The sequence below is a fragment of the Rhamphochromis longiceps genome, linkage group LG19 (genome assembly GCF_057381845.1).
Source record: "Rhamphochromis longiceps isolate RC_006_pf linkage group LG19, R_longiceps_female_GT1.1, whole genome shotgun sequence".
Lineage (NCBI taxonomy): Eukaryota > Metazoa > Chordata > Actinopteri > Cichliformes > Cichlidae > Rhamphochromis > Rhamphochromis longiceps.
This window is the reverse complement of record NC_140575.1, coordinates 6,827,873-6,854,770: the sequence shown is the minus strand read 5'-3', so window position 1 is coordinate 6,854,770 and position 26,898 is coordinate 6,827,873. Positions and strand designations below refer to the sequence as shown.

The 26,898-nt window shown below is 40.1% G+C and overlaps 1 protein-coding gene across 1 annotated transcript; it reads right to left on the bottom strand.

Moving 5' to 3' along the window:
• sgpp1b (sphingosine-1-phosphate phosphatase 1b) lies at nt 1-26,216 on the bottom strand. Its single transcript, XM_085391386.1, has 3 exons — nt 25,027-26,216; nt 10,613-10,702; nt 1-1,077 (listed from the first exon to the last, which is right to left on the bottom strand). The coding sequence occupies exons 1-3, from the start codon at nt 25,861-25,863 to the stop codon at nt 526-528; spliced, it is 1,479 nt and encodes a 492-aa protein (XP_085247512.1). The 5' UTR covers nt 25,864-26,216; the 3' UTR covers nt 1-525.
• Nucleotides 26,217-26,898: the final 682 nt, after the last annotated feature.

Below are 26,898 nucleotides of genomic sequence, written 5' to 3'. Positions count from 1 at the left end.
AATAATTTAAGTTTTCCTAAAAAAATACTTCTGTGGTTCTTTGCCTGAGCTCTTAATAACAACTTCAGTCATAACAATGCAAATACTAACGCACATCATCTATTAGTGGTCATGACCTGCATTTTTAGTCTTCTAGAGGCCACTGTTGAAATGCTTTTTTGAATTTGAGGAGTGACTTTCCAGCTCTGAGAGTGTCAAAGCATTATCTGACTGGATTTTACTCTTAAATAAATCTAAAGAACAAAGAGATATCGCTAGTGAACTGTTAACAGTCTAAGCCCATTTTCCATTGCTCAGGATTCACCCGTCTTTAAAAGTAACCTGAGACAACAAAAACAAAAAATCTGATAAAAACTCTGCATCCAGATCAGCAATTAGGCTTTAATGTACCTTCATCAGTCCCAAACCCAGCAACCTCCAGCTAGGGATTAGGCTGTGGATGAAAACAAGCAGCAAAACTGATCTGATGACAGCATTTAGATTTTTACTTCACTTTGACTGGCCACACAGTCAAGTAAGATCCAATCAGGAGAGCTGCATGTAGCTGAAGAGCAGCGGGACCAGGAAGATCACGTTGAAGCCCACTGTCCCGTAGACGATGTAGCGGTAAGGCAGCTCCACCTCCATGTGCTGCCGGGCCTTCCTCAGGTCATCAGTGGGCACTCTGAACGCTCTGCACACCAGTGGGATGGTGATGGCCTTCATCAGCGCCCGCGTGGCCAACAGCACCAGCACTCCCACAACGAGCCGCAACATTACAACAGCCACCAGGCTGGGGCTAAGTGCGGGCATGCTGAGGGGAAGCTGGTCTGGTGTCAAGTCGGGCATCAGGCCCAGGTGGTAGTTGACATGGGAAGCCAAGGCAATGCCGGCACCAGTGCCCAGGATCTGAGCGGTGTCACCACGAGAGGTGCTCCAGGTGTCCAGGGTGAAGGAGAAGAGGCCCAGGCCCAGGTGGAGGGAGATGATGATGATTGGAGCGTAGCGGCAGGTCAAATTGAAGCCATCGATCAGGTCCAGTATCGGCAGGAAGAAGCACAGGATGAGGATGCTGTACAGAAACCCAGCGATGACGTCCTGAAGGAAATACAAAGACAGAAACTGTAAACAAAACAGCACAGCTGAGACTGTCATTGACATGTGTTTCACATGTGTGCAGATGAAAGCAACTATGTTGTGAATTTGGACTGAAACAAAGTGTATGATGTCAGAGGGTGGAGAAGTCTGAAAAGGGGACTGTAAATATCAACCATGTTCTAGTATCCTTCTTGGTAGGTTCTTCTTCCACAAACACCTAGGAGAATACAAGCTCAATTCCAATAAAGTTGGGACAGAAATGATAGAAATGTTTTCTCTCAGCCAAAGTTCATTTAAAATGGACTGAGGAAAAGTGGAAAACTGGTCTGTGGTCGATGACAAAAGACGAGAAAGCCCATGCGCTTTGTTATTAGCGCTCAGTTCCAAAGCCTTCTCTGATTGTATGGGCCTGTTCAGCGAACACAAATTTCCCTCTTGGCTAGAAAACATGATTTATACTGATCATGCATTCTGTGAATAAATGCTGAAACAACACAAGCAGCAGATTAAAATTTTAAACCTGCACAAGCTGATTCAGCAGCAAAATCCCTTTACCAGATAAGGGGTGCTATTATTAGGATATTTATTGGAGCATTTCCTTCAGATGGGAACAAGGAAGTGGATCAGCATTGACAGGAAACAGGAAAACGGGAAGATCTACATGCTGACGAACTCTGGACTCAAACACAAAGGTCACAGCTATTTATTTACTGATCTCTGGAGTAAACTGACAGTTGGCTTCTTGCCTCCTCTAAACCTTTCAAATCTCTGACTTCACCCCAGCTCCTGCTCAACGTCTCCAAGCTGTTTCTGAAATAAGTGACTCCTTGTATCTGGATGGCATTCTGTGATCAGTCTACTACCAATCTAAGAATCCTTACTACCCGACATGGTTCCCACATCACACTGACAGAATCAAAACCCTGACTTGACTTGACAGACATTCATCTGCAACACTGTACCCATATTAAATTAATTCACAATTAAACCTTATTTCTAGATAACGTGTTGTTCCACCAACAAACTTTACAAAAATGACATGAAACACAAATTTTACCTAAGCCGGATCTGTTCCCACGCCTCTGAGACACTGAAGCCTTATTCTTGCATGTTCTTATGTCTCTCTTTTGTTGTAAGAGAGACATGTATCTGGCTGTGTGTGTATGCTGATATAATGCTCAGTGTTCGCAACTGTTTGAATGTTGGGGAGGAAAAGTAACATTTCCTGAAGCACCACAGGGCAGACGGCAACTTAAGCAGCTCTTCAAGTTGAATGTCGGCCTGTGTGTGCGGCTACACTTTGGTTATGGGTTGGGGGAAAAATAACATTTGTAATTTTCTGTGCATTTTCTGGAGTTGATTTTGACGCACTAAACTAGAACTGATAATATGCAACAGTAAAACGACATTTTTTTGTGTTGTCCGAGATTAATTATATAACCGATGTGGAAGGATCGAGGTGCGATCTTTGAATGTGGTTTTAAATGGTGATCCTGCATTACATAGTAGGAGAGGTCTTTCGAGCCTGATCACAGTTGGCGCTCGTAGGGAAAAAAATTAAGCAAAGGCTTGCGTGCGATGAATGGAGTTCCGACAAAGAAAAAAAACCTGGTTACACTGGCAGCAGAAGCCTCTTTTGTTTGATTCATCCTCCAGCTGCTACGGGTGTAGCAAAAGAAGTAACGGTAGAGGAACTAAAGCTTATGTTTCAGTTCGCGTTATCACCCTGCAGGATGCGTATGGCAAACTTGACACAGTACCCGAGTTTATTCAATTATGCACACTTATGGCATGTAATGAATAATCCTAATCAGATCACACTGGTTTGCAGAGTGTATATTGAACACTGCCATCAGTGGTACTTATTTTTCTCCTTTAATGTATGTTATACATTAGCATACTGTGGCTTACACGTTTGCTATCATTATGCTATTCACGAGGTCTAGTAGTAATCACGTATCTTAAACATTACAAGAATGAAAAATGGGAATCCCTCAAGTCCATTTCTGCTGACAGGCTCAGATTTCCTGGCCATTTACGCACATGCCTACAGCGAAGAGACTCCGTTGGGTACGTTGCTATAACGTGAGTGCACACACTGTAAATTAACACCTTATCATTCCTCATCTTGCTAAGCTGGGTGTGTACACTATTTACTTTTGTGATTAGTGTCTGCTTTCCCTGGAAGGAGAAATCAATGATAGCCACTGTAACTTTACACCAGTTTCCATCCACCAGCCAGACACTGGAACATTGCAGCCATCTCTGGCAGGGTCAGCCCACTCGAATGGCCGCACTGGAAGGAAACTGAGGTCCTGTTAGAGTTTAAGTATCTATTTGGCTGCTTAAGTACATGTTGTGGTACGTGTAAGCCCTGAGCTAACAGTCAGTTAGTACCCCGTGCTGAGCCACGAGCGCCAGAGCCGCAGAGCTGGCGTCAGATGGATTGTAGCCCAGCAACAACTTGTGTCCCAGCAGTTCCACTTTTGACAGATGGTTCACTATAAGGACACATTTTGCTGTGTGACCATATCAAAATGAGTCAACAGTGAGATAACCAAATGACCTCTGAGAAGGTAACTGGTGCCAGTGCCATCCCACCTTCTCTCTTAATAGCACACACGGTGAGAGGCTGGAAGCTTTCAGCCATCTGTAATTTTCTCCTCCACTGACACCAATGTGCTGCCTGAACTAAAATTGTCCAAAAAAAGGGTGTGCCCTTAATGAACAACACACTGCATGTCATTCAGTAGATGCCTTAATCTTTACAACAAAATAAAAGAGCATTAAATTGTCAGAATGGGTGGCCTAAATGTTGAAAGAACCATTAAGAACTCTCTCTGTAAAACACAACCACATGTGCCTACTGCCTGTTCACTAAATTACTGCAAATGATGTACAAGTTCAATTCACGCATCAGTAACAAGTACATGATGTAAATTAACAGCTGCAGCATTATTTCTTAATCAGTGCAACTAAAGAGAATTCCCAATAGTACGCATTACTTTCTTGTTTCATTATTAGGCTTTAAAAAATATCACAAAGTTAGTCACTGACATTGTGATTTTCTTTTTTGAATTTTAAAATACTCAATGCCGGTTTAGCTACACGTCTTTGCTCTCTCTCTGCCCACTTTCCTGTCCATCTTCACTGCATCTGTCCACTAAAGGCAAAAAATAATAATCATTTAAATTTTGAGAGAAGACACAGGGAAGCAGCTGGAGGGAAATAACAGGATGTGGGCACATACACAGTTGATCGGTATGTTTCTAAGTTTACTAAAAATAAAGTTAGTGGAGTTACATCAGACTACTGGGCATACCAACATATTAAAAGCCTCAAAATCCTATAAATAATGTGATTTGTAAGATAGCAGAAGCATAATAATAATAAAAAAATGTTGCATTTAAATATCAAAACATTACAGGGAGCTAGAAATGGCATACAGTTCTCACGAACTAGTAAACAGTTTGCAGAACACACCATGATTATCAGGGGCAGAACAGCTTTTTGTCTGCAAGCTCTTCCTGTTCAACAAAGGAGGGGGGAAGCAGTTTGATTGGGCGTGATGATTTCCAGATCTCTTTAAGTGCCCTGCAGGCCTGGCACAGCAGACCGATAATAGCTCACCAAGTATTCAAGCTCCAGTCCCTGATTCCCAACAGTGATGTGGAGCCTTCAGCCGTCGGGCTAAGTCACAAGGAGGAAATGAGCTCTGTGCCTGTGCACCAGCAGCTCGAGCATTCTCAAGAAGGTTCACGTCTTTTCTCTTGACCTGAATGTTGTGTTTCTGAGGTCACTGTTTTTCAGGCGAGTCACACCTTAAAGTTCACACCCATTTTTTCCCCGTAATCCAATCAAATCTGAATAGACAGACATGACGCACACATGTTCAGAGTCACACCAGTTTTCAATTTTCAGGGGTATCTGTACCACTGAGAAGAAACCAACTTATGTAGAAAGATGCTCTTCAGAATTTTATAAGCTGGCTAAATGAGACTGTCTCTACAGCTAAACATTAAATAACTCCCACTTTACTAAAATAGAGGGGCTTATACTGTAGCACAAGTGACGGCATAAATGTTTCTTGTTTATATTCCTCAAAGCATTATGGTTGTTAATTGCTCAAATAAAGAAAAATCATGTTCTTACATACAGACCAAAACTTTATTTTTTATTGAATATATTTTTATTGAAGGCTAAAAGAGTCTTAAAGAATCGTTGTTATCATGGAATAAAAAGAAAACCAAATAAAAAGACTGAAAAAAAAATACCGGTATCATATTTGTCCAATTCTTGTTTTCAAACAATACTGATACTGCTGAGCTGGAAGGCGTCGAACCCTCCTTCCTACGTCCATTGGATTAGAGAGGTGATGTTGGGATTAGCTCTGGAAAAAATTAGGTATACCGTGCGCGGCTTGGAGAGTAAATATGACAAAACCTGGTCACGGTTCATAACTCATGTCAAGAGTCTGTCTTTTGCCTGATTTATTGTTCTTTACTTGTTGGTAATTTATGCTCTTGCTCTCTTCTCGGACTGCTGTCCATAGTCTCCTCAATGCCCGTACTTTGACTGTTGGGATTTCTTTATTCCCTTTTTCTTCTTTGTTTCTTCTCTCATGTGCCGGGGTCCGGCTGTTGGTGCTATAATGACTGTCACAGATTGGTTTGAGTGTTTCTCCCCTTTTTTTTTTTTTTTTTTTTTTTTTTTTTTTGTGTTGTGTGTATTGTGCTTCCTGGTTGTGGGGATGCCACCTGGATGGGGGTGGGGGGTAGGGTTCGCAACTTTTGTAAGAAATTCTGGACTGTTTTGTTGGAAAACTATAAATAAAGTTGTAAAAAAAAAAAAAAAAAAAAAACCTCCTGTACAAAATGATGTCACCTCTAAGCTCAATGGTTTTTGAGCTCTAGGACTTTGGTGTGATAATCAAGGGATTTTTTTTTTAACTGTGACAAAATCACTACACACACAAGTTAAACATAAATATGGCCAAGTCAAACATTATCACTGACTCAGAGAGAAAGTTACAAGTGACAGGGTCTTTATGTGTTCTCTCAGGCTGTGCACAGCCTGCTGCGCTCTCATTTGCTGAACAGAGCAGAAGGAGAGAGATCTGCGAGTGGAGTGGGACAGCAGGACCCCCATTTACAAGGCAGTGCTGTCCATAAATATTTCAGGAGGCAATTCTTAGAAAAATCTAATTAAATCACAAAATGTAGCGGTCTGCATGCTGGAAATGAGGTGAACTGAAGCGTAATAATCCATAAGGATGTGGTTCTATATTAAAATAAGAACACCCAAACCCCAGAACTTCAAATCAATACAACAAAAGCATGACTTACTGAGCAAACAAATATTCTTACTTTTCAACTTCTCAAAATCTGAAATCCATACCCAATACTGCAAAAGTACTGTTGATATAAAATAAAAAAAAAATCAATGTGACTACTACACCACACATGGCTTTATTTCAAGCTTTGTGTGAAATGGTGAAAAGCATGTGCACACCTTTCACAGATTATATGATAATGTCATTAGAAGTTGCACTGGCTGACCTGGCTAAATGTCACACAGTGCAAGTATGACATAGTTCAACTGAGGAGTTAAAATACAGATGGTGTGTCTTTATGATGTCATGGACCGCTGTACAAAGACATGGTTTCTTAAGGCTTACTTAAGGGGGAATTGGTTATTTTAAGGGACAATTAAGATCTTATAGATAAACTGACATCATTGCTTAAAGTCAACCCAGACCTGGTGTGTACTGCAACAGTTGCTATGGTTACAGACTTTTTTTTTTTAACATATCCATGGTGAGACAGTGAGGAGAGCCAGCAGGAGTTTCTGGCTTGCTCACAAATACTTCTTAATCAAGAACAGTAAGCGGTCACGCTGCAAGAACGATGAGGACTTTAATATGAGAGACAGACAAATACATGCCATTTAAAGTATTTCACATAGTTTTCATACAAAACAATGTTAAAGCATCAAGGCCCGAGCGCCTGACTGCATAATTAGTGAATGTGCCACAGCTTGTGCTGATCAGCCCTCCCTGAAGTACTCTGTGCCACCTCTTTTGCTGCAGCTGAGCAAAACCCACACCCCACTAACCCAGCATTTACTGTTATTACTTGTTGATAAGCTGACTAAGTCTTATTGATCTCACAAGCAAAAAATATATTACTGTTTAAAGGTGCACTTTAATGTGAAGGAGTCTAGCTTTAATTTATGAGCTATTTTTTACCCATTTATTCTTAATATAGGGCCACTGGTCCTTTATTTATGTAGGCAAAATGACAAATTTGTCTCACAGGGCTACTGAGAGAAATTTAGTACGTGGATATCAATGTAATACAGGAAAACAGCAGATTCTTTTGCTTTGGAAATCACAAAAACTCCTCTGTTTAACAGTTTCATGTGATCTTTTGAGAACTCATTAAGTAATGTGGGACCCATGAGGGAGTGTTTTTCCTTGTCTTTATTTAAATGAATGCTCACTATTTTGACAAATCACATATAAACGTTGAATCAGTCCTGGATGTTTTTCTTTTAATTTTTTTTTTTTTTTAATGACAGCTTTTTTCTTGAAAAACTCTAATAAGCTCCTTGGGGCATAACTGCTGCTCCTCAAGCAGCTGTGATTTTGAAGGCTGATTGTTGTCGCTCTGCTTAAATGTCAGGATCAATCGTCTCAGCACGCTCATTTCGACTGAACTGTAATCTGACTGACTGCTAAATTAATCATCTTAAACACCTTTCTAGGTCAGCTCTTGTCTATTTGTGGAGAAAACTGGACCTTTTTGTTTGACATGCAGCAGAGATATGAAACCATGTGAGCAGGCAGATGTGCATGTGGTTTTCACAGCGATACCACCTGTGGGCACTCACAGAAAGCTCTTAAAGGTCTCTGATGTGGAATTACTTTCTGAGTTTGTTTGGGAAGATGGTCAGCGTGCTGTAATGTCTGCTGGTCTCACACCACCATCCATCACTGATACAGTCATGACCACGGAGAATGTTCCCTCTGCAACAGACAGCCCAACCCCACAAGTGCACCAAGACTGACATCGTTTACCAGTGAGATTCACCCCCGTACAGACTACCAGACATCTGACCAAAACATCTGTGGTGACTCTTGAGGATTTTTTCACCACAGAAGTATTGATGTGTTTCTTAAAAATAAATCCATGAAAACATCTGGCATTCAAGCCGAGTCTGACTTCTTAAGCCAGGGTTCATGATTTTCTAATATATATGTATGAACTGCAAAAGGAACTTGATTCAGACTGACTCAGGATTGAATTCTATACCAGTCAGCACATACTGCTGGAGCTACAAGTAAGTATCTCCAGCTGGTTGATTTCATTTCCCCCCCATCTCTTGCAACCTATAGGACTTTGAGAAAACTTCTAATGCTGTAGGGAACCTGAGGTATACACACCTCTGTGGTGATAGATTTGTTATGACTGTACTCCGTTAACGTGAGAGCAGATAAAAGAAGCAGGGGCAAGTTTTTGCAGGCAAAAACATCAAGTGTTCCACTACTAATTCTCGCTGATGGTATATACAGGCCTAAGCATGCTCATGACAGAATCACTGGTCCAGGTTAGCTGAAAGGCATGGTTAGTACAGGTAGGCTCTAAACCAGGGAGTGGATAAGGGACCACATGAAAAACTGGGACTGTTGATAAGCTGAACTTAAATCTGCACAATATTAATTTTGTCTGGTGTTGAAGTTGGCTCCTTTGCCATCTTTGTTGCCTGACTCTTGACCTTTAAATCTATCTACTCCACCAGTGTGCTGATTCATGTGGCACCTTGGCAGAATTGAGCAGACAGTTAATCATGAGTGGGACTAACACTGTTGTCAAATTGTGTGCCAGTGCCAAGGAGCAGTAATAACAAACAGAAAATGAGAGAATGAGAAGTGAAATAATAACAGCAATAGCGACAACATCTACTGGCCTGCATTTTTAATATTGCGGTGTGTTTCACTTCCTCACTGTATTTGGTTAGTTTGGAAGCAGTGTCAGACTGAAGATTCAACAATGCAAGGAGTTGACAACTATGTCTGATATGAAACAACCATTACTGTTCATTTGATGACTTATTGTGAACATCACAGTTTGGTATATGTGAGGAGATGCACTTCCATAACTATGAACTCCACAAACAGCACAGAACTGCAGTGGTTCACCTACCTTCTTGTTGTTACCTTTAGCTGCCTTCTCAACATTTTAACACAGGAAAGCTACTGTTTGGACTAAAGTTCAGAATACACCTCCTGCTTAACATCAACAGCTCGAGAGGTTTCCTGTTCCTGAGCCTAGCTGTTAATCACAGTATAAAACAAAGACATTTTCAAGTTCCCATCCACTCAAAATCATGTTTCCATTATTGTTCCTTCCCTTGCAGTTGGACTGATGTATGTGCAGTGAACCTGTTCTCCTCTTTTCTAAGCTCACCTTAGATCTGAGGTTAACACAGGAACAAAAAAGCAGGATTTTGAAATGTCACTAGTCCATCCTCCAAGTGTGACATTTAAATATTTATTGGTCCCAAAAGTTTTAAAAAGAGAAAGAAAACAGCATACCTTTTTGTTAAAGTGCACAGAGACTTGAACAACCACTATTACACAATGACAACTAAAAGTGAACTAGAACAGACAACTTGTTAAATGGTAACTTATTAAAAAAATAAAACAATTACACATATCTTTCTTGTCTTAAAAACATATTCTTCTTTGTTTTTATTGCCAAATGGGAGTGCGTCATACACTACTATCCCAAAGGAGCAATAACACAGTCAATTATTTGCCAGCCGTTGCTGAATTGCTGAACCGGTAAATGGTCTGTGGTGCTGTCAGACTAGTGATCACTGTACAAACATATAAAATATAAACAAATAAATGCATCCAAAGCCAAAAACTACAACAGCCTTTAAAAAGTGTTGAAATACATTTTCTTTCTCAATAAAGATCCTCTGGTAAATGACGCTAGCATATCACAACTATGGACAGCTGTCTGAGAGAGGGTTGACCCTTTGAAGAAAGGTCAGATTGTTGGTAGTAAAAGTTAAACAATATTGCTGTGTGAAAGGCCTACCCTTCACAGGTTCTTATATTAAAAACGAATTGACACCAAACTACTTTAGCTTGGTAAACAGCACCAAAAACGTAAGACAGAAAGTGCTGGAGTTCTTACTCTAAAAGGTAAGAACTCATTACTTCTTCAAAAAATAATGTATTACTTTACTTATTTACTCCTCTTAGTTACTTACTTACTCCTTCATTATACTCCTCATAACCATACATTTGCATTACTCTGCAAGCATGCCCTGAGATGACGACTTCTCACAGTTAACAGTTAACCTTAACTACGTGCCCACACACTGGTACAAATCACTACTGTTGCTGTTCGTCCAACAGACCTGCTATGATGTTTAAAAACACAAGATGATATTAAACATGTCCTTCGTTTGGCAAGACTACAAGTCTGTGTTTGTGTGTGTGTAAGAGATCGATCACACTCACCAGCACCGAATGCATTCCCATGTAGATTCGGCTGGAACAAACCAGCAGACACCAGCAGAGAGCCAAGATGAATCCCAGTGTGGATGGGTACTGTGGAGGTGAAAGGAAAAAAGTTTAAAGACATCTAAAAAGCCTAAAAAAACTGAATTTATGATGGTGAAACACAGAAGCAAATAAATCTTCACATATACATACATATACATGTTTAATATTTTTACTTTACAATAACAACTAATTATGCATGACACAATGTTTAAGGCATGTAGTGCAAAATACAAATAAAAAAAACAAAGTGTATTCTGAACTGCACTGCGTGAGCATGCTTTGCTTTACATCAAAAAGTGCACTACTGTATCTGTCAGTGAGTCACTGTATCAAAGCTAACCTATCAAATTTGTGTTTATTGTTCTGTATTTGCATGTCAACAAAAGAACTCATGTCGTGGGAGCAGAATTTCATCCAGAACTTGTTCAGTTTGCAGCTTATAATGAGCCTTAAAATGTTTCTGTGATGTAGTGGATATGATTATCTGCTAATGTGTACCAGACTCAAATGTCCTCATAAATGTTTCAGTAATTTTGCCACTTCCTTATCAGATGCTCCTGGCCTGCAGCATTGAGAGGAGGGAGCCAAGGCGTGTTTACTTGTATAACACCTTTGAACAACACAAAATAACAGCCTTATGTAAGGCATAAAATATAAAAGAAACACATAGAAATTTGAATACAGATGAATAGGATTTGAAAAAAGGAAAAGAAAAAAAATACCTAATGGCAACTACCAACTAGCTAAAGTATCTATCGGACATTTAAAAAATATATATATAGATATATATTTATGTTTAAGCAATTTGAATGTCAACGAAGTTTATGGTACAATCTTGGTTGCCTACCATAAAGATGTAATTATGTCCAAAGTCAAAGGGCTGTTTTCTGTTGTTCCACCTGAATCAGCATTGAGGTATCGCTTGCTAATTTTAATTTCCGGAAGTTATGTTTGTAGGTGCAGTTCTATGTACATCACTAAATTTCTATTAATTTACTAATAAATACCAATTCAGTACATTTATATTCCAGTATGTACTTATTTGTAATACAAAGTTAGGAAAGCACTGTTTAAGTTGGGCCTTATGGTACCTTGCAGAGAAAAGAATGATTACAAGTCTTTCCTCGCAGTGAGGCATCCAGCTTTTTCATTTGATGCTGGTTTTGGGTCAGTATTTGGTATTAGAAGTTACCCGAAGCCTAACTGGATCAGAGCATCCACAGATTCAGCATGCAGAAAGACTGAGAAAAGACACAATGAGTGACAGTTTGACTGGAAGAGAAGGCAGAGGATACAGTGAGCTGCTGAGGTTTGCACACTTGCTAAAAACCTTTTGCGTTGCTTGCTGTGGATACTCTGAGTTCAGATGGCTCATATTTCCTCTCTCAGAACAGAATTACAGTACTAATCCCACAACATCACAGCATCTCCCAGCACTGTGGCCTTCAGGGGAAAATGAATCATGAGAGCTACCTGATGGTGCTTGGTGAAGGCTGATTAAACAGAGATAAGATACTGATTTATGGGGTGACACACTTGACACCAATTTCCAGTGAATAATCCTGTGATACTGCAAACAGTTGCTCACTGCAGATGAGGCAGAAACCTTACTAAATATACAGCTATGAGACAGCTGGCTTAAACACATTCTAACAAACCTGAAAGAGCTTTTATCAGGGTTTTGTTGCATTTCTTGGGCTTTTTTTTTTTAATGACTGGCACCAGTGTGAAATTCTGGGTCATGGCACGTAACAGAGACTGATAGTAAAAATACATTTTACTCCAACTTTCTCCATTTAAAATTTATGGAACCAACTGTTTTTGTAATAAAAGATATGATTTGTTCCTAAAAGTGTAGCTACTGCAGACAAACCACAGCTAACCACAGCAGCACCTTTATTCAAACGTATGCTCTCACTGCAAAGTAGGGCTGCCACAAACGATTATTTTGATAGTCGACTAGTCACCGATTATTTTTGCGATTAGTCGACTAATCAGATCATCATCCATTGGAGGTACAGCGTACAGCTTATTGCACCAGCAGCATCTGGTCTTATATAACTATCATTAGCTTACAGCTTGAAGTGTTTGTGCTAACTAAAAATAAAGACAAGATGGCAGTTTATTAATTTTTAATGAAATTTGCAGATTGTTTCGGTGAAGTTTAATAAACTCCTTGCTTTCTAAAATATAACAGGACACCGGAGTATATTCTCCAGCGTCTCACACTTCTGATAATCAGCTGTCTGCTTGACAGTTTTAGCTGTGCAAAAACTATAACTTTAATCTCAGCCAAACCGATTTACTCAGGAACAAATAAAATACTAAAGAAAGCCAAACAATAACATTTTTAAGTTATCTAAGTGACTTATATATATATATATATATATATATATATATGTTTAACCTGACTAGCGAAAGACGGCGGTGGGTTTGAAAACGATTTGCCGGGAGTCCGGTGTTCTCACAGCTCTAGTTAGCCTTGCCCCCGCCTAGCTAACGAGCTAGTGGGTAACAGACGTCTCCGAAAACGTCGGAGCGCTTTTGAAAATACGTGGTGTCTTGATAAACTGAGCAGATATTTGAGGTTTACACAGCTACATTCTCGCCTGAAAATATGTTAAATGTTTATTTTGTGACCCAGAAAGAATAATAAGAGTAAAGTTAAAACTAACTAGCTGCCGCCATTGTTGACAACTGCGCTGGGCTGCGCTATGAATTCTGGGACACAGCTTCTTCTTCTTCGGGGTTTAACGGCAGCTGGCATCCTTGTACATGCAGTGCTGCCATCTTCTGTTTCAGTCCGTTATTACACTCTTAAATCCTACTACTCATTCCTGCGTCCTTTGTGATCTTACAAAGCTTCAAACGATGCGTCGACTATTAAATTAGTCGTCGACGATTTTAATAGTCGACATAATCGTGACTAGTCGACTAATCGTGGCAGCCCTACTGCAAAGTATCATATGCATATATTTGTGTATATAATTGCGGTTCATCCCTATCTTTAGTGGGGTTTTTAATTTCCACGTAGGCTGTCAGAGGGCACAAGTTACTGTGTTTTTGATTATTTTTCATGACAACAGTATACTAACTAAACTTAAAGGCTAACCCTGCACACTAGAGATCAGTGGGTTTAAAATGAACCAAATGGCACACTAAAGCAAACCTTCTACTCACACTTATGACATTTGTGGAAACCAAGCAGGACTTATTTTTGTTATGCAGTGAACTTCACTAGCATCTAAATCATTGCTCTTAGTTTCCTCAGTCACGGTAGATAAAAATGGGAACCTCCTTGTGACCAGGAAACATCAGTGGTTGCCCGGTGATTGCACTGAATTCCTTTGCATTCAGCGACTGACAGCAAATAGTTGCAGTGACCAAGTGGTTTCCCAGAGGTTGAGCATGTAACACCCTCAAACACTTCTGAACTCAAGGCACTTGGACAAGCTACTAGGTTGGACACAACCTGTGTCCAAATTCAATTTATAAACACAGACATATTGCCAACTAATGCAACTGCAATTAATGTGAGTCAGTCTGGGTGATTGATGAGCGCAGCTCATCTGCAATGGGTCTCTCTGCAATAGGGGACTCGACTTAACAAGGCTGCCATCTGGTTGTACTCTGGTTACATTCCTATATATAAACAAGATTTCCAAGCAACTGTCATTTTGCACTTAAATCAATTACGTCAGTATTTATGGAGCAATTTCTGTTTCAGCTCTATGAGGTTCTTATTTGACTGAAAGTATTTTAATGTAAATATCTGTATGTAAACAGCAATTGATTTGCAACAGCTTTGTGGTTTTTGCCTATTTATCACACTTAATTGTAGTATTAACTTCAACTGATTCGATCATAAACTGACAGTAGATTCTTACTGCTCCTTCATGCACCAAAGCTGCAAAGAACTGACTTTGACTGTCTACAGATCTGGTTCCCATCTTTAAAGCAAATATTTAAATGGCAACAAGACTCAAGTTCATTGCACACTGTCACAATAATTTTGGATGTGTTCTGGTTTCCAAACACTGTTTTCTTTAGTGTTAACGGTGCACTGCTGCTGATACTCTATGCAGTAAGCAAAATGTAACTGAACTGAATAGCCATAGGTGGCAACATTGGTGACAATATCTCATCCAGCTTCAAATCAGAGCTGGACTAATGCCAATCTACTAATCCAGTATTTGGATGGATATTAGTCCAGTTCTGACTTGAGAAATACTACATCAGTAGATCCATAATTGTCAACATGCTACATTAGGATGCAGAACATTATACATTATAAACATATCAAAAACACCAAACACCTGCCTAACAGACACTGGAATTATATTTTAGCCATCCACATTCAGAGTGAGCAGTAGGCATCTTTCTTGAGGACAAAGTACAATATTGCACCAGAAAGGCGACTCTTTAAAGCATATCCTACATTTAGCAAGACTCCCGCGAGACTCTTCTACAGGTGTCTTTTTAACCAGTGAGTTTTCAATTATAAACTCTAAGACCTTTTTCAAGAATGGGGTCAGCGGAGAGGGAGGTTCTGGTTGAAAAATAAAGCGCCTTTATGTGTGTGGATTAGCTGTGAAGCCAAGTCAGATGCAGGAGCCTGACACACAGATTGACACTGAGACTGAGAAAAATCAGCTGAACTTCATGAGGGGGGCGGGGGCTGTGAGGACACCATCAAACACCGTTCTCTGGCTGCCCGTAAACACAAAACGTGTCTCTGGTTCATGTCTGCATATCCACTCTGGCCTCGTGTCTGTGACCACAGCAGTGGTGTGGCGGTTGCCTCATGTAAAGCTTTATGGACATGGTGAGCTTTCTTCTGTGGGTTGTGGTTCCCTGCACACTGCTTGCTGAGCCTCAGTGCTGAGTTTTCTCAGTATTCTCCCACATGACATATACTGTAAATATATAGGTCTACACACACACACACACACACACACACACACACACACACACACACACACACACACACACACACACACACACACACACACACACACACATCCAAAACACACAGTTCCCAAGGTGTGCTGTGTTTGACTTAGAATAGTGCCAAGATGTAAACTGAACTGAGTGGAGGCTATGCACAAACCAAAGTTGTGAATGACATTCTCATGTTTGAAGTATAACACCGCACTGTAGGACAGCCCTGACCTGATTAGTGATAATACGATTTATAGTGTTTAGTGTGGTTGCTAGAAACTGCAGCTTGAAACATTTGCAGTTCAAAGTGTCAACCAGAAAAACAAAGGCTTTAACAATGTGAGCTGCTGATCTGTTAAAGGAGATTTGGAATCTTTTGAAAGAAACTATTGTTTTAGTTGCTCCCTTTTCATTTCTGACATATCAGACATAGTCCACGCTCAACTGATTACCTGATTTAGGAGCATCTATTTAACATATTTACATGACACATTTCTGAGGTGATGTCAGTCAGTAAAGGCACTTATACTCAAGTAGTTGCTAGATACTCTGAAAACCATACCTTTGGGTAACGCACTTTTGGGTTGAATACGATCCAAATAACATTTCAGAGATGGACAATGTCGAAGCGCAGGGTTCAGGTTAATATTGGAGAGAAAGACCTACAAGCTGGAAAAGGCTCGGCCACACCTTTGTATAAGCATAAACAATAAAAAAATGGACAGACTCACTGATAGGGAAAACATTAAACAGTAATAAACAAAGAAACAGTTACAGGCACTCCTCACTTTTATTATCAGTCAATCTTCCAATTCACTAAATCATAAACTCTTTCATCTATAAAATGATTCTCTCCTTTACTCCATTATTCATTTCATAAAAAACACTAAAACTAGTGAAAAGGCCCTTCTGCATTTTAAAGTTATGCGTTCTCATCAGAGTAAAAGAAAAGAATATTTCATCAATTTATCAGCCGTTTACCAACATAATTACAGTTTAATCAACTACATTGGGCAACTAAGCATCATCTAAAGCCTGAAGACTTCCAACTTACATTTATAGTCTCACTGGACACTTTGTTCCACACACCTGTTCAGCTGATTTTTAAATGCAAAAATCAAATTAGCCAATCACATTTCTACAACTCACTGCATCTAGGAACACAAACATGGTCAAGACAACCTGCTGAACCTGATCAGAAGGGGGAAGAAATGGCCTGTATTTATATAGCGCTTTACTAGTCCCTAAGGACCCCAAAGTGCTTTACATATCCAGTCATCCACCCATTCGCAGCAGATGGCCGCCCCTCCCTGAGCCTGGTTCTGCCGGAGGTTTCTTCCTGTTAAAAGGGAGTTTTTCCTTCCCACTGTCGCCAAAGTGCTTGCTCATAGGGGGTCATATGATTGTTGGGTTTTTCTCTGTATCTATTAAGCGCCTTGAGGCGACTTTTGTTGTGATTTGGCGCTATATAAATAAAATTGAATTGAATTGAATTCACACACATTCACACACAAGAAAGGTGATTTAAGTGATTTTGAACAATGGCATAGTTGTTGGTGCCAGATGGCCTGGTGTGATCTGCAGACATCAACCGCCGCTTGGGTTTAGAGAACAGTCGAGAGTGCTTCAACTGATAAGAAGGATTGTGTCATTATAAGGAGTCATAATGACAGCATCAATATAAAGACTTACAAATGTCAGAAAACTACTGGAGAGAGATTGCAGAAACTATCAGGAATTGATGTAAGTGAAAGTAGTAGAAAAACACAAGGGACAAATATGTTTATGTTATGTGTCCCAGTTGAAAAAGCCTACAAGTCTTTCTCTTCATGCGTTTCTTCTTCCTCTCATCAGGAGTAGTGCTGTTTTGTTTTCGTTTGTGCCACACAGAAGGCCCCACAATCGATGAATCAGCACTATCAATCATATCATAATATATTTACGTGGCCAGTGAGCCCAGTATCAATTCTTACACCAAGTTTAAACAATTATAGTTCAAACCTGGTGATCATAATAAAATAATAAATACTTTTAATAAATAAATAAATGTATTATTTTATAATAAAAACATTATTATAAAAAAATAATAATTTTCAAAAAGATCATTGATACAGTTTATTAATTTCATTTGGTGAATAGCATTCCTTGTTTGATTTGTTTATTCCCTGACTTCCTGTCATTTTCCAAAAAGTGCAAAACAGCTTGTAAAGCTCAAGCTGCAGTTAGGAAATGCTATACTGTTAAACTCATTCATGCTGGCAGGAAAAGCTGCAATGCTCCCACCTTATGTTCCTGCTTGAAGACGGAAGTCTCACACAAAGCCTGTTGTTTGTGTTCTGAATCAACTGGACAACATCACAAAACTTGCTAACAGCCATTCACTAACTTCTGTAGTATATGCAGCACTCTTTTTCCACGGCTAATATTATAGCCTATTACAAATTCCACCATCAAACTACTTTGTTTCCCTCTTTAGCCTTCTATATACCCTTCAGTCATCCTCCTCCTTGCACTTTACTGTATTAATCCCCTCTCCGTGTCTCTAAACACTTCAGGGCTTTCTCTGTTTCGTGCCCTCTAGTCTAATTTTACTTAATCTCCTCTCATTCACTAGCTAATCTTTTCTCTTCTTCCTCGGCTCAACCTCATTCTCTTCTCTTCTCAAACTGCTTCTGTCCATTTCTTCATCAACTCCTTCAACTTTAATCTACAGTATCTTCCATAGCCCGACATCTGACTCAAGTTACTGTCTGAGCAGGAGGAGGGTGTCGGGATGGGAGGACTGAATGGCTGCGGTCCATCTAAATCCAAACATTCCTGCTCTGCTCAGACAAGTCGATCAGGGAAGCAGAAGGAAACTTCACAGAGAGGCTAGCAGCAAAGAACAACTGGAGGGATGCATGGGATAATGGTATTAACAACAACTCTGAATTGCAGAAACAAGCTATAAACCTTTGGGGCTTATTTTCCATAGTTTCTTTTTCCTTTTTAAACAGATTTCTGTAAAGTGATGACACCACCAAACGTCAGAGACAAGCCGATGCTCTTAATGAATCACAAGTCACACTACACAACAGGGGAAATTACAGTAGCTGATTAGCTGGAAAATGACAAGATCTGTCTATATTAAGCTAGATTTTCTTGCTGTGTGATTAAGCGCCTGAAAATGTAACCAGATTTTTTTGTGGCTAAAATAGCAAAACTAACATGGCCAGACAGCTGGTGCCACCAGATGTCAAAACATCTAAAAGATGACAGCTTTGGACTTCACTTGACGTTCTGTAACACACACCAGACACACGACACAAACATTAGTGTGAAAAAATTCTTCTTCATACACCAACTGAGAACCAGCTTGCATAATTTTCAGAAATTTACAAGCCTGGAAAATTTCAGTGTTCGGCCTTTTAAACCCCCAGTTAAGGGAACACTGAGGAGAAAACAAATACCGTATTTCCCGGACTACAAAGCGCACCTAAATATTAGCCGCACAAGCTAAAATCAGGGGAAAATCCTGTTTTGTACATACATTAGCCGCACCTGACCAAAAGCCGCAGGTGTTTCAATGTTGACTTATCATATGTAAGAGAATATGCACAAAGGGAATTGTCAGGAAAGAGATGGCTGTTTGGAGACATCACTTTTATTAATATTTTGAAAAACAAGTTATGGGTACATATTTGCACATGTAGTACATAACAATAACCTACAGCACACCAGAACAATAGATTCGGCCTACCTTTTAGGCTCAGGTGCAGTGACACAGCTTTAACAAGAAGAAAAGTCAGTCATTCACCACCATCTTTCTCTTCTTCCTACGCACTAAAACCACCAAAGTCCTCTTCTCCAGTGTCGGATACAAACAGGCTCATGATGGCTTCGTCATCCACTCTTCTTCTCTCCTTCGTTGTCACTTTCAAAACCAAAGAAATCCTCATTGTCAGTGTCAGAGTCGAACACCCTCAGAAGGGCCGTGGCGGTGTCCTCCTCTCCATCATGCAGCAGTCCAGCCCTTCAAAATCCGTTGGTGATCGTGGATGTTTTCACACTTTTCCACGCTGTCAGAATCCACCGGTGGAGTTGGGCATAACTTGCTTTTTGGGCATAACTTGCAAGTTTATCGCCGCTCATCATCCACGACTCCCGCTGAACGCGTAGCGCTACTTTGAAGTTTGTTTTTCGCGCTACTTCGTACGGCACTACGTTGCCTGGCGGACGGACATGTGACTAACATACCACTCTTGAACCCCGATCCTTCCGCCAGGCAACGTAGTGCCGTACAACAGCGGAACACACAAAACAAATCGTCTTACGATATGACAAAAATCACGGACAATCCATAGAAAAGCCGCACCTGACTAAAAGCCGCAGGGTTCAAAGCTTGTGCAAAAAGTAGCGGCTTATAGCCCGACATTTACGGTACATGAATCTGATTCAAAAAGTGAGACAGAGGTCAACATCTTATCTGGTGTTGCACACACGCGAGTCAGCGGTTTGTATTGTTTGGTGCTGAATAGAGTTTGGCTTGTTCAGAGCGTGTAGTGTGAAAGAAGTTTTTCAAACTTCTTACACGTTTCAAATTTAGGCTGTCAAACACAAAGAGAGCTGTAGTGACAATAAAGATAAAAGCAGAGTCCCAGACACTAAATCAGTCTTATCTCAGTTGTTCACTGGAAGGTCAAGGGGCCAGCTCTCCTGCTCCGGCTCAGACAGAGAGGCTGAGTGTACTAACTCTGCTGTGATTTCAACCTCAAAAGACAGCAATCCCAATCCCACCTATTTCACTCTACAAATCTTCACATTTCTCTCTGTAAATGACCCACACCACAGAATATACTGTCCAAGGTTTGTGGTTAATGATTATTTTCATTATCAGTTAGGCTGCTGATTATTTTCTCAATTATTTCATCTATAAAATGTCAGCAAAAAGTTTTTCAGGTCACATCTTCAGATTTTTTAACCTACAGTCCAAACCAAAACTTTCAGTTTAGCGTCACATATGACAAAGAAAATCCTCACTGACCACAGCCAGAGTAGGATTTAGTGACGAGTCCGTGCAGAGCAGTTCCCTTGAGCAATACTGCCTTAGACATGCAGTTAAATGTAGATAAGCAGTCCTGCAATCAGCAAGAACCACTTCAGATAAATGTACTTCATCCTGTCATTTCACCTTGGTAAATATAGTGTGCAGCAGAGCTAATGGTGAGAGTTTTTCATATACACTGGTATTTTTGTTTATATTAATAAAACAGAAGAGCTCATCTTTGTAACATGTAGATAACCACTGTCAGCAAAAAACAGCTCTCGGTAATCAAAAAGCAGGCTATGCAAATCAACCTATCATATCCTGTTCACTGGAATAGGCAGATGTCTTTAGCAAGAACCACTTCAGATAAATGTACTTCATCCTGTCATTTCACCTTTATGTCCTATGTTAATAGTTAATCATTTGAGAACAACAACAACTAGTATACTTATAGAAAATCAGCAGCAGCTATAGATATATCATTCAGAGATTAATCAGCTGTTCAAAGGATTCTTTAGTCTTGTTTTGTTGATCGGCTCATTAGATAATTGCTCAGTGGTAACTGCACTTGACTTTCAGGTTACACTTTTTCATATTTATCGGAGAACCATAAAAAAAAGTTTAAAAAAGTAGAAATTAGAAAAGTTTCTGTCGCTAACAAAAATGCCTGCTAAAATCTTGTCGAGTGTCTTTTCTCTTTTTTTTAAATGAATCAAACAGTCGTCCCACAGCTTGTCGAGCATGTTCCTCACTGTGTGGATGCACAGTAAGACAACAGAAGTGGACTCACAGACTGAGGTTTTGTTTTGTTTTTTTACAGACTGGACAGAATGTGGTGTTGTTCCTCCAGGCTGAATAGGAGGAGATGAAGGAAACAATAACAGAAATGGCTTGTTAAAACAGAATTTCAGCATTAATGTTATTCGAATGATTTTGGAGCATTTTAAAATGTTTTTAAAATTTTAACAATGCCAAAAAACAGAAAGCTGAATATGGGCTTTCAGCTAATTATCATCAGTTGTGTAACTACTGATCTGCATAACTGATGCTGCTGACAAGGGACTTACATTATCACGTTACCTTTTGCCAACTTCCTCACTTTTGCAATAATCATTTAAGTATTAAAACGATTATTCCAAAGTCACAGAATTGTTAAAAGACTATTAACAGTCACAGAATTTCCCAAAATCCAAGATGGGCAATTCTAAAACATTAGCTGCTTATTTTATCCAACCAGCAGAGTAATATCAGAGAAAATTAACAAATATCACGTCATCAAAACTGGTAATGGGCTTTCTGGGCTTTCTTTTTAGCTGTGTTTGGAGTGTTCTCCTCCATAGGGCAGTCAATTGTAGTCAGGCTTTCAGTCTTTGCTGTAACTATAGCAAGCATGATTTCATGCAGTAAATTACCCAGTCAAGAGTCAGCTTTTGTCTTCATGCAGCTTCCATAGTCACCCCACAGCTGCTGTCACTATATCCACTGACCCAACAGCTCATTAATTGTTAATGATGGCACTTCAGAAGACTGACTTCAGAAGGCAAAGTCTCAGTGACATTGTAGAAAAGACTGCCACGTGGTCAAATGGGTTGCGAATAGCAAAAGGGTGCATGGTCAGGTGATTACATGGAGGATCATAGGTCTGACATCAAATTACAGACATGTATAAAATAAGGACATAGCTCCCAGGTCTAGAAAGTGAAGCTAATGGCAAATAGGGCTGCTCAATTAATCGAATTTTAATCACGATTACGATCTGGGCTTTCAACGATCATTAAAAATGACTGAGCCGATTATTAGCCCCTCCCTCATGCTTTACTCTCCGCTGCTCCATGTGGCAAATCAAGCGCACTGCTCTGCATTTCGAACACGCGTCACAACAATTAAGAGGACCCGAGGGAAGCTCGGAAAGCTAAGCAGAAGTTATTTGGAGAGGAGTGGACTGCCGTTGGTTGAAAAGAGAGGTAAAAAAAAAACAAACTTAAGTGGTGTGGAAACATTATGGGTTCGCGGAGTCAGACGTGGATCAAGTAGACACAGTGTGTAAACTTTGCTATGGTGTCGTAGCTGCACCACAGAGCAACACTGCAAAGTTCACATTTTTCATTTATTTCTTATATTGCAAACATTTGCACTGTTATCAGTATTTGCACACTATTTTATATTATTTTTTAAAGTCATTATTCAATACATTGTTATTGTTAAACCTTTAAAGCCGGTCAGAGCAGCATGCTCGTTTTGTGTAACTATTTTTAAATCCCTGTAGAACCTGAACGCTAAGCTAGCACAATAAATTTTTTTCCATATGAAACCAGAGGAGTTGTACTTACTTCTTATGCCATCAGCTTGTCCTCGGTCACGGTTTCCTTCCACATATAGCTTTGCAAAAATTGCATAAAAAGAGCTTGCAGGAACAAAAACATAATATTCCAGAAACACGCTTTGCCGATCCGATCAGCTGTTCTTAACACTTCCCACATTGAAAAAGACATCAACGTGAACTATCGCAAGTGACGTCATTTTTGCGGAAAATTTAGTTTTTTACTTGTAGGCCTTAGAACTCGAATTGCACTGCTGGAAATAGTTTATTTTGATGCACATGCACATTCTTTGCAAATTTGCATCATAGGATTGTTTTTTTGTTTTTCCTGCAGTATATAAAAATTGATGTATCTCCAAAAATAAAACTATGAAGACACTCAAAATAAATTTCCTGTTGTTGTAAACTATTTTTTGCAACTTTTTTGTATTTAAAGTTTTGAGGGATAAACCTCTTAAATTTCTCCAAGTAGAAATATATGTAAAAACAAAAACGATTTTCAATTTTTTTGTAGTTTATTGCACTTTTTTGCAATTAATGTAGTTACTATGGACTTAATGCATACACATTATTAAAATATGGGCTATAACAGTTGTATTGATGTATAGCAACTTGAAATGCTCCCACAAATGGCACTACAGCATGTAAAAAAATAATATAAGCTCTGGCGGACGAAATAAATATCGTCAAATAATCGTGATCTCAATTTCAGTGAAAATAATCGTGATTATCATTTTTGCCATAATCGAGCAGCCCTAATGGCAAAGTGCCTTCAACATGGATTCAATGTGTTAGACAGGTGGGGGCTTTGTGGTAGTAAAAAGAAATCTGATTGAACAGAAATCTATGGGGAGATGGCTTTCAACGCTCATGATCTAGACCTTTAGTAAACATATTCTTGATGTGTTTATGAGCTCCACTGCTAGTTTTAGTTCTTACGGAGTACAATATTATGTCCATTTTGACAATTATGGTGCCCATTCGAGTCAAAAGGAACTAAGCGCTGTATACTTTAGGGTACGCCTATCTTATAATTGACAATTTGCTAAAATATGAGCATGCTGCGTCTCAGTTTCAGCTGAATTGCTGGTTTTGCAGGTTAAACTTAACTGTGGACAATTTTCACTATTTCCTAAACTTGGACCCAACTAATGGAATAAATCCACAAATTTGGGCTCATTACATACACATCGGTATTTGTACGTATGTGGTAAAAAACAAAATGCCAGCGGGAGTATCTGAAGCTCTGCTATTTTGCCATGATCTCACAACTTAGAATATGATATGATCCAGTGTCTTCATTGTAAATTCTTAGTTTGTGAAACACTTTGCTGCTTTAAATACTACATAAATCCATTTTCTTCTGCTTATCCATGTTTATCCGATCCCTGCTGAGGCAACAGGCAGGGTACACCCTGGATAGTTTGGCAGTTTGTCACAGGGCTAACACAGAGAGACAAAAGACACAACCCCACTGCCTGCATGTGTTTGGACTGTGGGAGGAACTGGGAGTTTCTGGAGGGAAAGCAAGTAATTAATAATAGTTTAGATTTGAGTAAAGCTGTTGCACTGTAGTGCAAATAAAAATATATTAATAAACAGTATATAAAAAATTTGAATGTATATAATTAAAAAAATTAAATGTTGGTAATCAAGTAATAAGCAGATATGTTGTATAATTTAACAAAAGCTACAGAAATGAAATTGTTTTTTCATCTTCTTTTGACACAAAACTCCTTTTAATAAAATATTAGATCTATTACGCCTGTAAAGAGTCGTGTCTGCAGCTGGTGTGCGTGCAGTTTCCACGGTTGCAACAGAGTACATTAAATGAGGGGTGAAGATTCGATTTTACCCACGTGGCAGAGTTTCTGTCACTCCACCTGCGTTTCCTGTGCTCTCAAATGAACCCTAACGATTTCACTTGCGTATAAGGAAAATATGCTGTCAAAATATTATAAAATATGACAAAGCCAACTTCCTTCGTCTTTTTCACTGAAATTAAGAGGAAGTGGCTCCAAACAACTTCTCTTATATCCAACGGCGTGACATCCAGTTTGTGTGTGTGAAAAGGGACTTTACCTCCCAACGGCCGTAGGTCATGAAGTACAGGGCGAAGGGGATGGCTGTGCCGGACATGGCGTGCGTGGACGGCATGCTGTACTCGGAGTTGTAAAACACCTCCACTTTGACCACAGGCGGTGAGGCCGGTCGGGACCAGCCGAGCACATCCTTGGTACACTGTCCCAGGTACATGACCCAGACCCACACCATGATCAGTCGCCTGCTGACGAAGGCTTCCACGTTCCACGTTATGAATGGGAAGAAAGTGATGTAGAAAGTCTCGTTTCCCAGCTCGGTTCCGAAAGTGAAGAGATAGTACAAGAAGCGGTTGTCGATCAGGAACTCCTGCCCGCCGTCGCCCGTTAGAGAATTCTTGCGGAGTGGCTTTACCTTGCTGCTTCCTGGGCGACCCAAGACTCCTCCGAACTGGCTCTCCTCACAATTGGCTGCCCGGGATAAATCTTGCGCGGACCCGCTGCGGACGCCCGGTCCCGCGAGGCTGCTGCCCACACCAACCCTCTCTCCCCCGGCGGTCGCCGCAGACACCGCTGTCCCGTTCTGTGACGGGGTTTCACCTTCATCTTTAAAATTTTTAGCAACGTTAGAGTCCGCAATCCTTCTCCGAAGCTTCGCTGACGCCGTTTGCATTTTCTCTCCTTCCCCAGCTCCCACATTGGACAAGTTTTCTCCGGCGACGCGATGATGACAAGCGCCGTTGTTGTGCGAGTGAGCCCGGTCCGCTACCTTGCTGCTGCTGGTGGTCGTAAACGTGCCCCGTACCCCGCAAATGTTCTGAAAGCGGGCGACAAGGTGAGGATCCTGGAGGCAGTGGCATAGCTCTTTCATTTTCTCCATGTTTTAATTCCCTCTGACGACTCCGAAGTAGCCGAAGAAACGCGTACTCCGTTACTTTCTCCGAACTGTGGATGCTAGCTCCCGGCTAACGTTAGCGAGCTAACCCGTACATTATGGCAGAGCGGCACTCAAAGGTGAACCCTTGAAGCATTTGCAAACGGTAGAAAAATATGACAACAACTTGAGTCGTTTTAAAATAAGAAATTCCGTTTTCAGTTGAACCGTATCGGATATAAAGAACCGGAGGGCTCCTGCCGTTTGTCTGAGCCTGGATGCGATAAACGTTCCGCTATGTGCAACTGTCAGATACACGAGAGGTCCGTGGAACGCGCCTTCCCCGTTGCCTTCAGGTGCTGCATGAAATGTCACAATTCTTTCCCCAGTCAACTTCAGAACGTACAGAGATTTAGGACCAAAGTCGAGGTCGCACAGCCACTGAAGTAACAGGAAGCCGCTTAGATCGCCTTAGATGCAGTAATCAGGACGTTGATTGACAATGAGCAGTTAGAATTTTACCGTTTAATTTGACCGTTTACCGGGTGTAAATTGCCACGTGTGTACTGAAAAGTGTGATATATCAGTGGCTATAATAAAATGCATTTTTAAATAAAGCAAAGCGCTGGGAATCTGCCAAGAAGAAAAGGAGACCACGATCAGTCAAACAGAGGCTACACATATATCACAATAGATGTTTTTTTCTTTTTAAAGTCTAGAAATACTGGATCATATTTAGTTTGTGTATTTAATAATTATGTAAAAAATATCTTAAAGTGAAATATGCGTTTATAACTCAGTCATTGCTTTGTGGGTGCAGAAACGTAACTGCTATCCAGTTCATAAAGGCTTGAAATTAAATTGTGTAAAGTTCTAGTTTACAGACCGTAATATTTAAAAGTTGTGCTTTATCAAATGACGTAATTATGTTCTGTTACAAACTCTCTGCAGAGGTGACGGTTGCTGATGTGAGGTTGTAAAGTCTGTCTTTGTTAGGAGCACATGAAAGCAACGGTGGTTCCGGCGCGCACGCACAACATT

Bases quoted from the DNA above. Each gene is read 5' to 3' on its own strand.
- sgpp1b (XM_085391386.1), bottom strand. From the start codon at position 25,863: ATGGAGAAAATGAAAGAGCTATGCCACTGCCTCCAGGATCCTCACCTT. The intron at 10,703-25,026 runs GTAAAGTCCCTT...TCACCTCCACAG, and splicing joins TGACCTACGGCCGTTGGGAG to TACCCATCCACACTGGGATT. The intron at 1,078-10,612 runs GTGAGTGTGATC...TATTTCCTTCAG, and splicing joins TGGGAATGCATTCGGTGCTG to GACGTCATCGCTGGGTTTCT.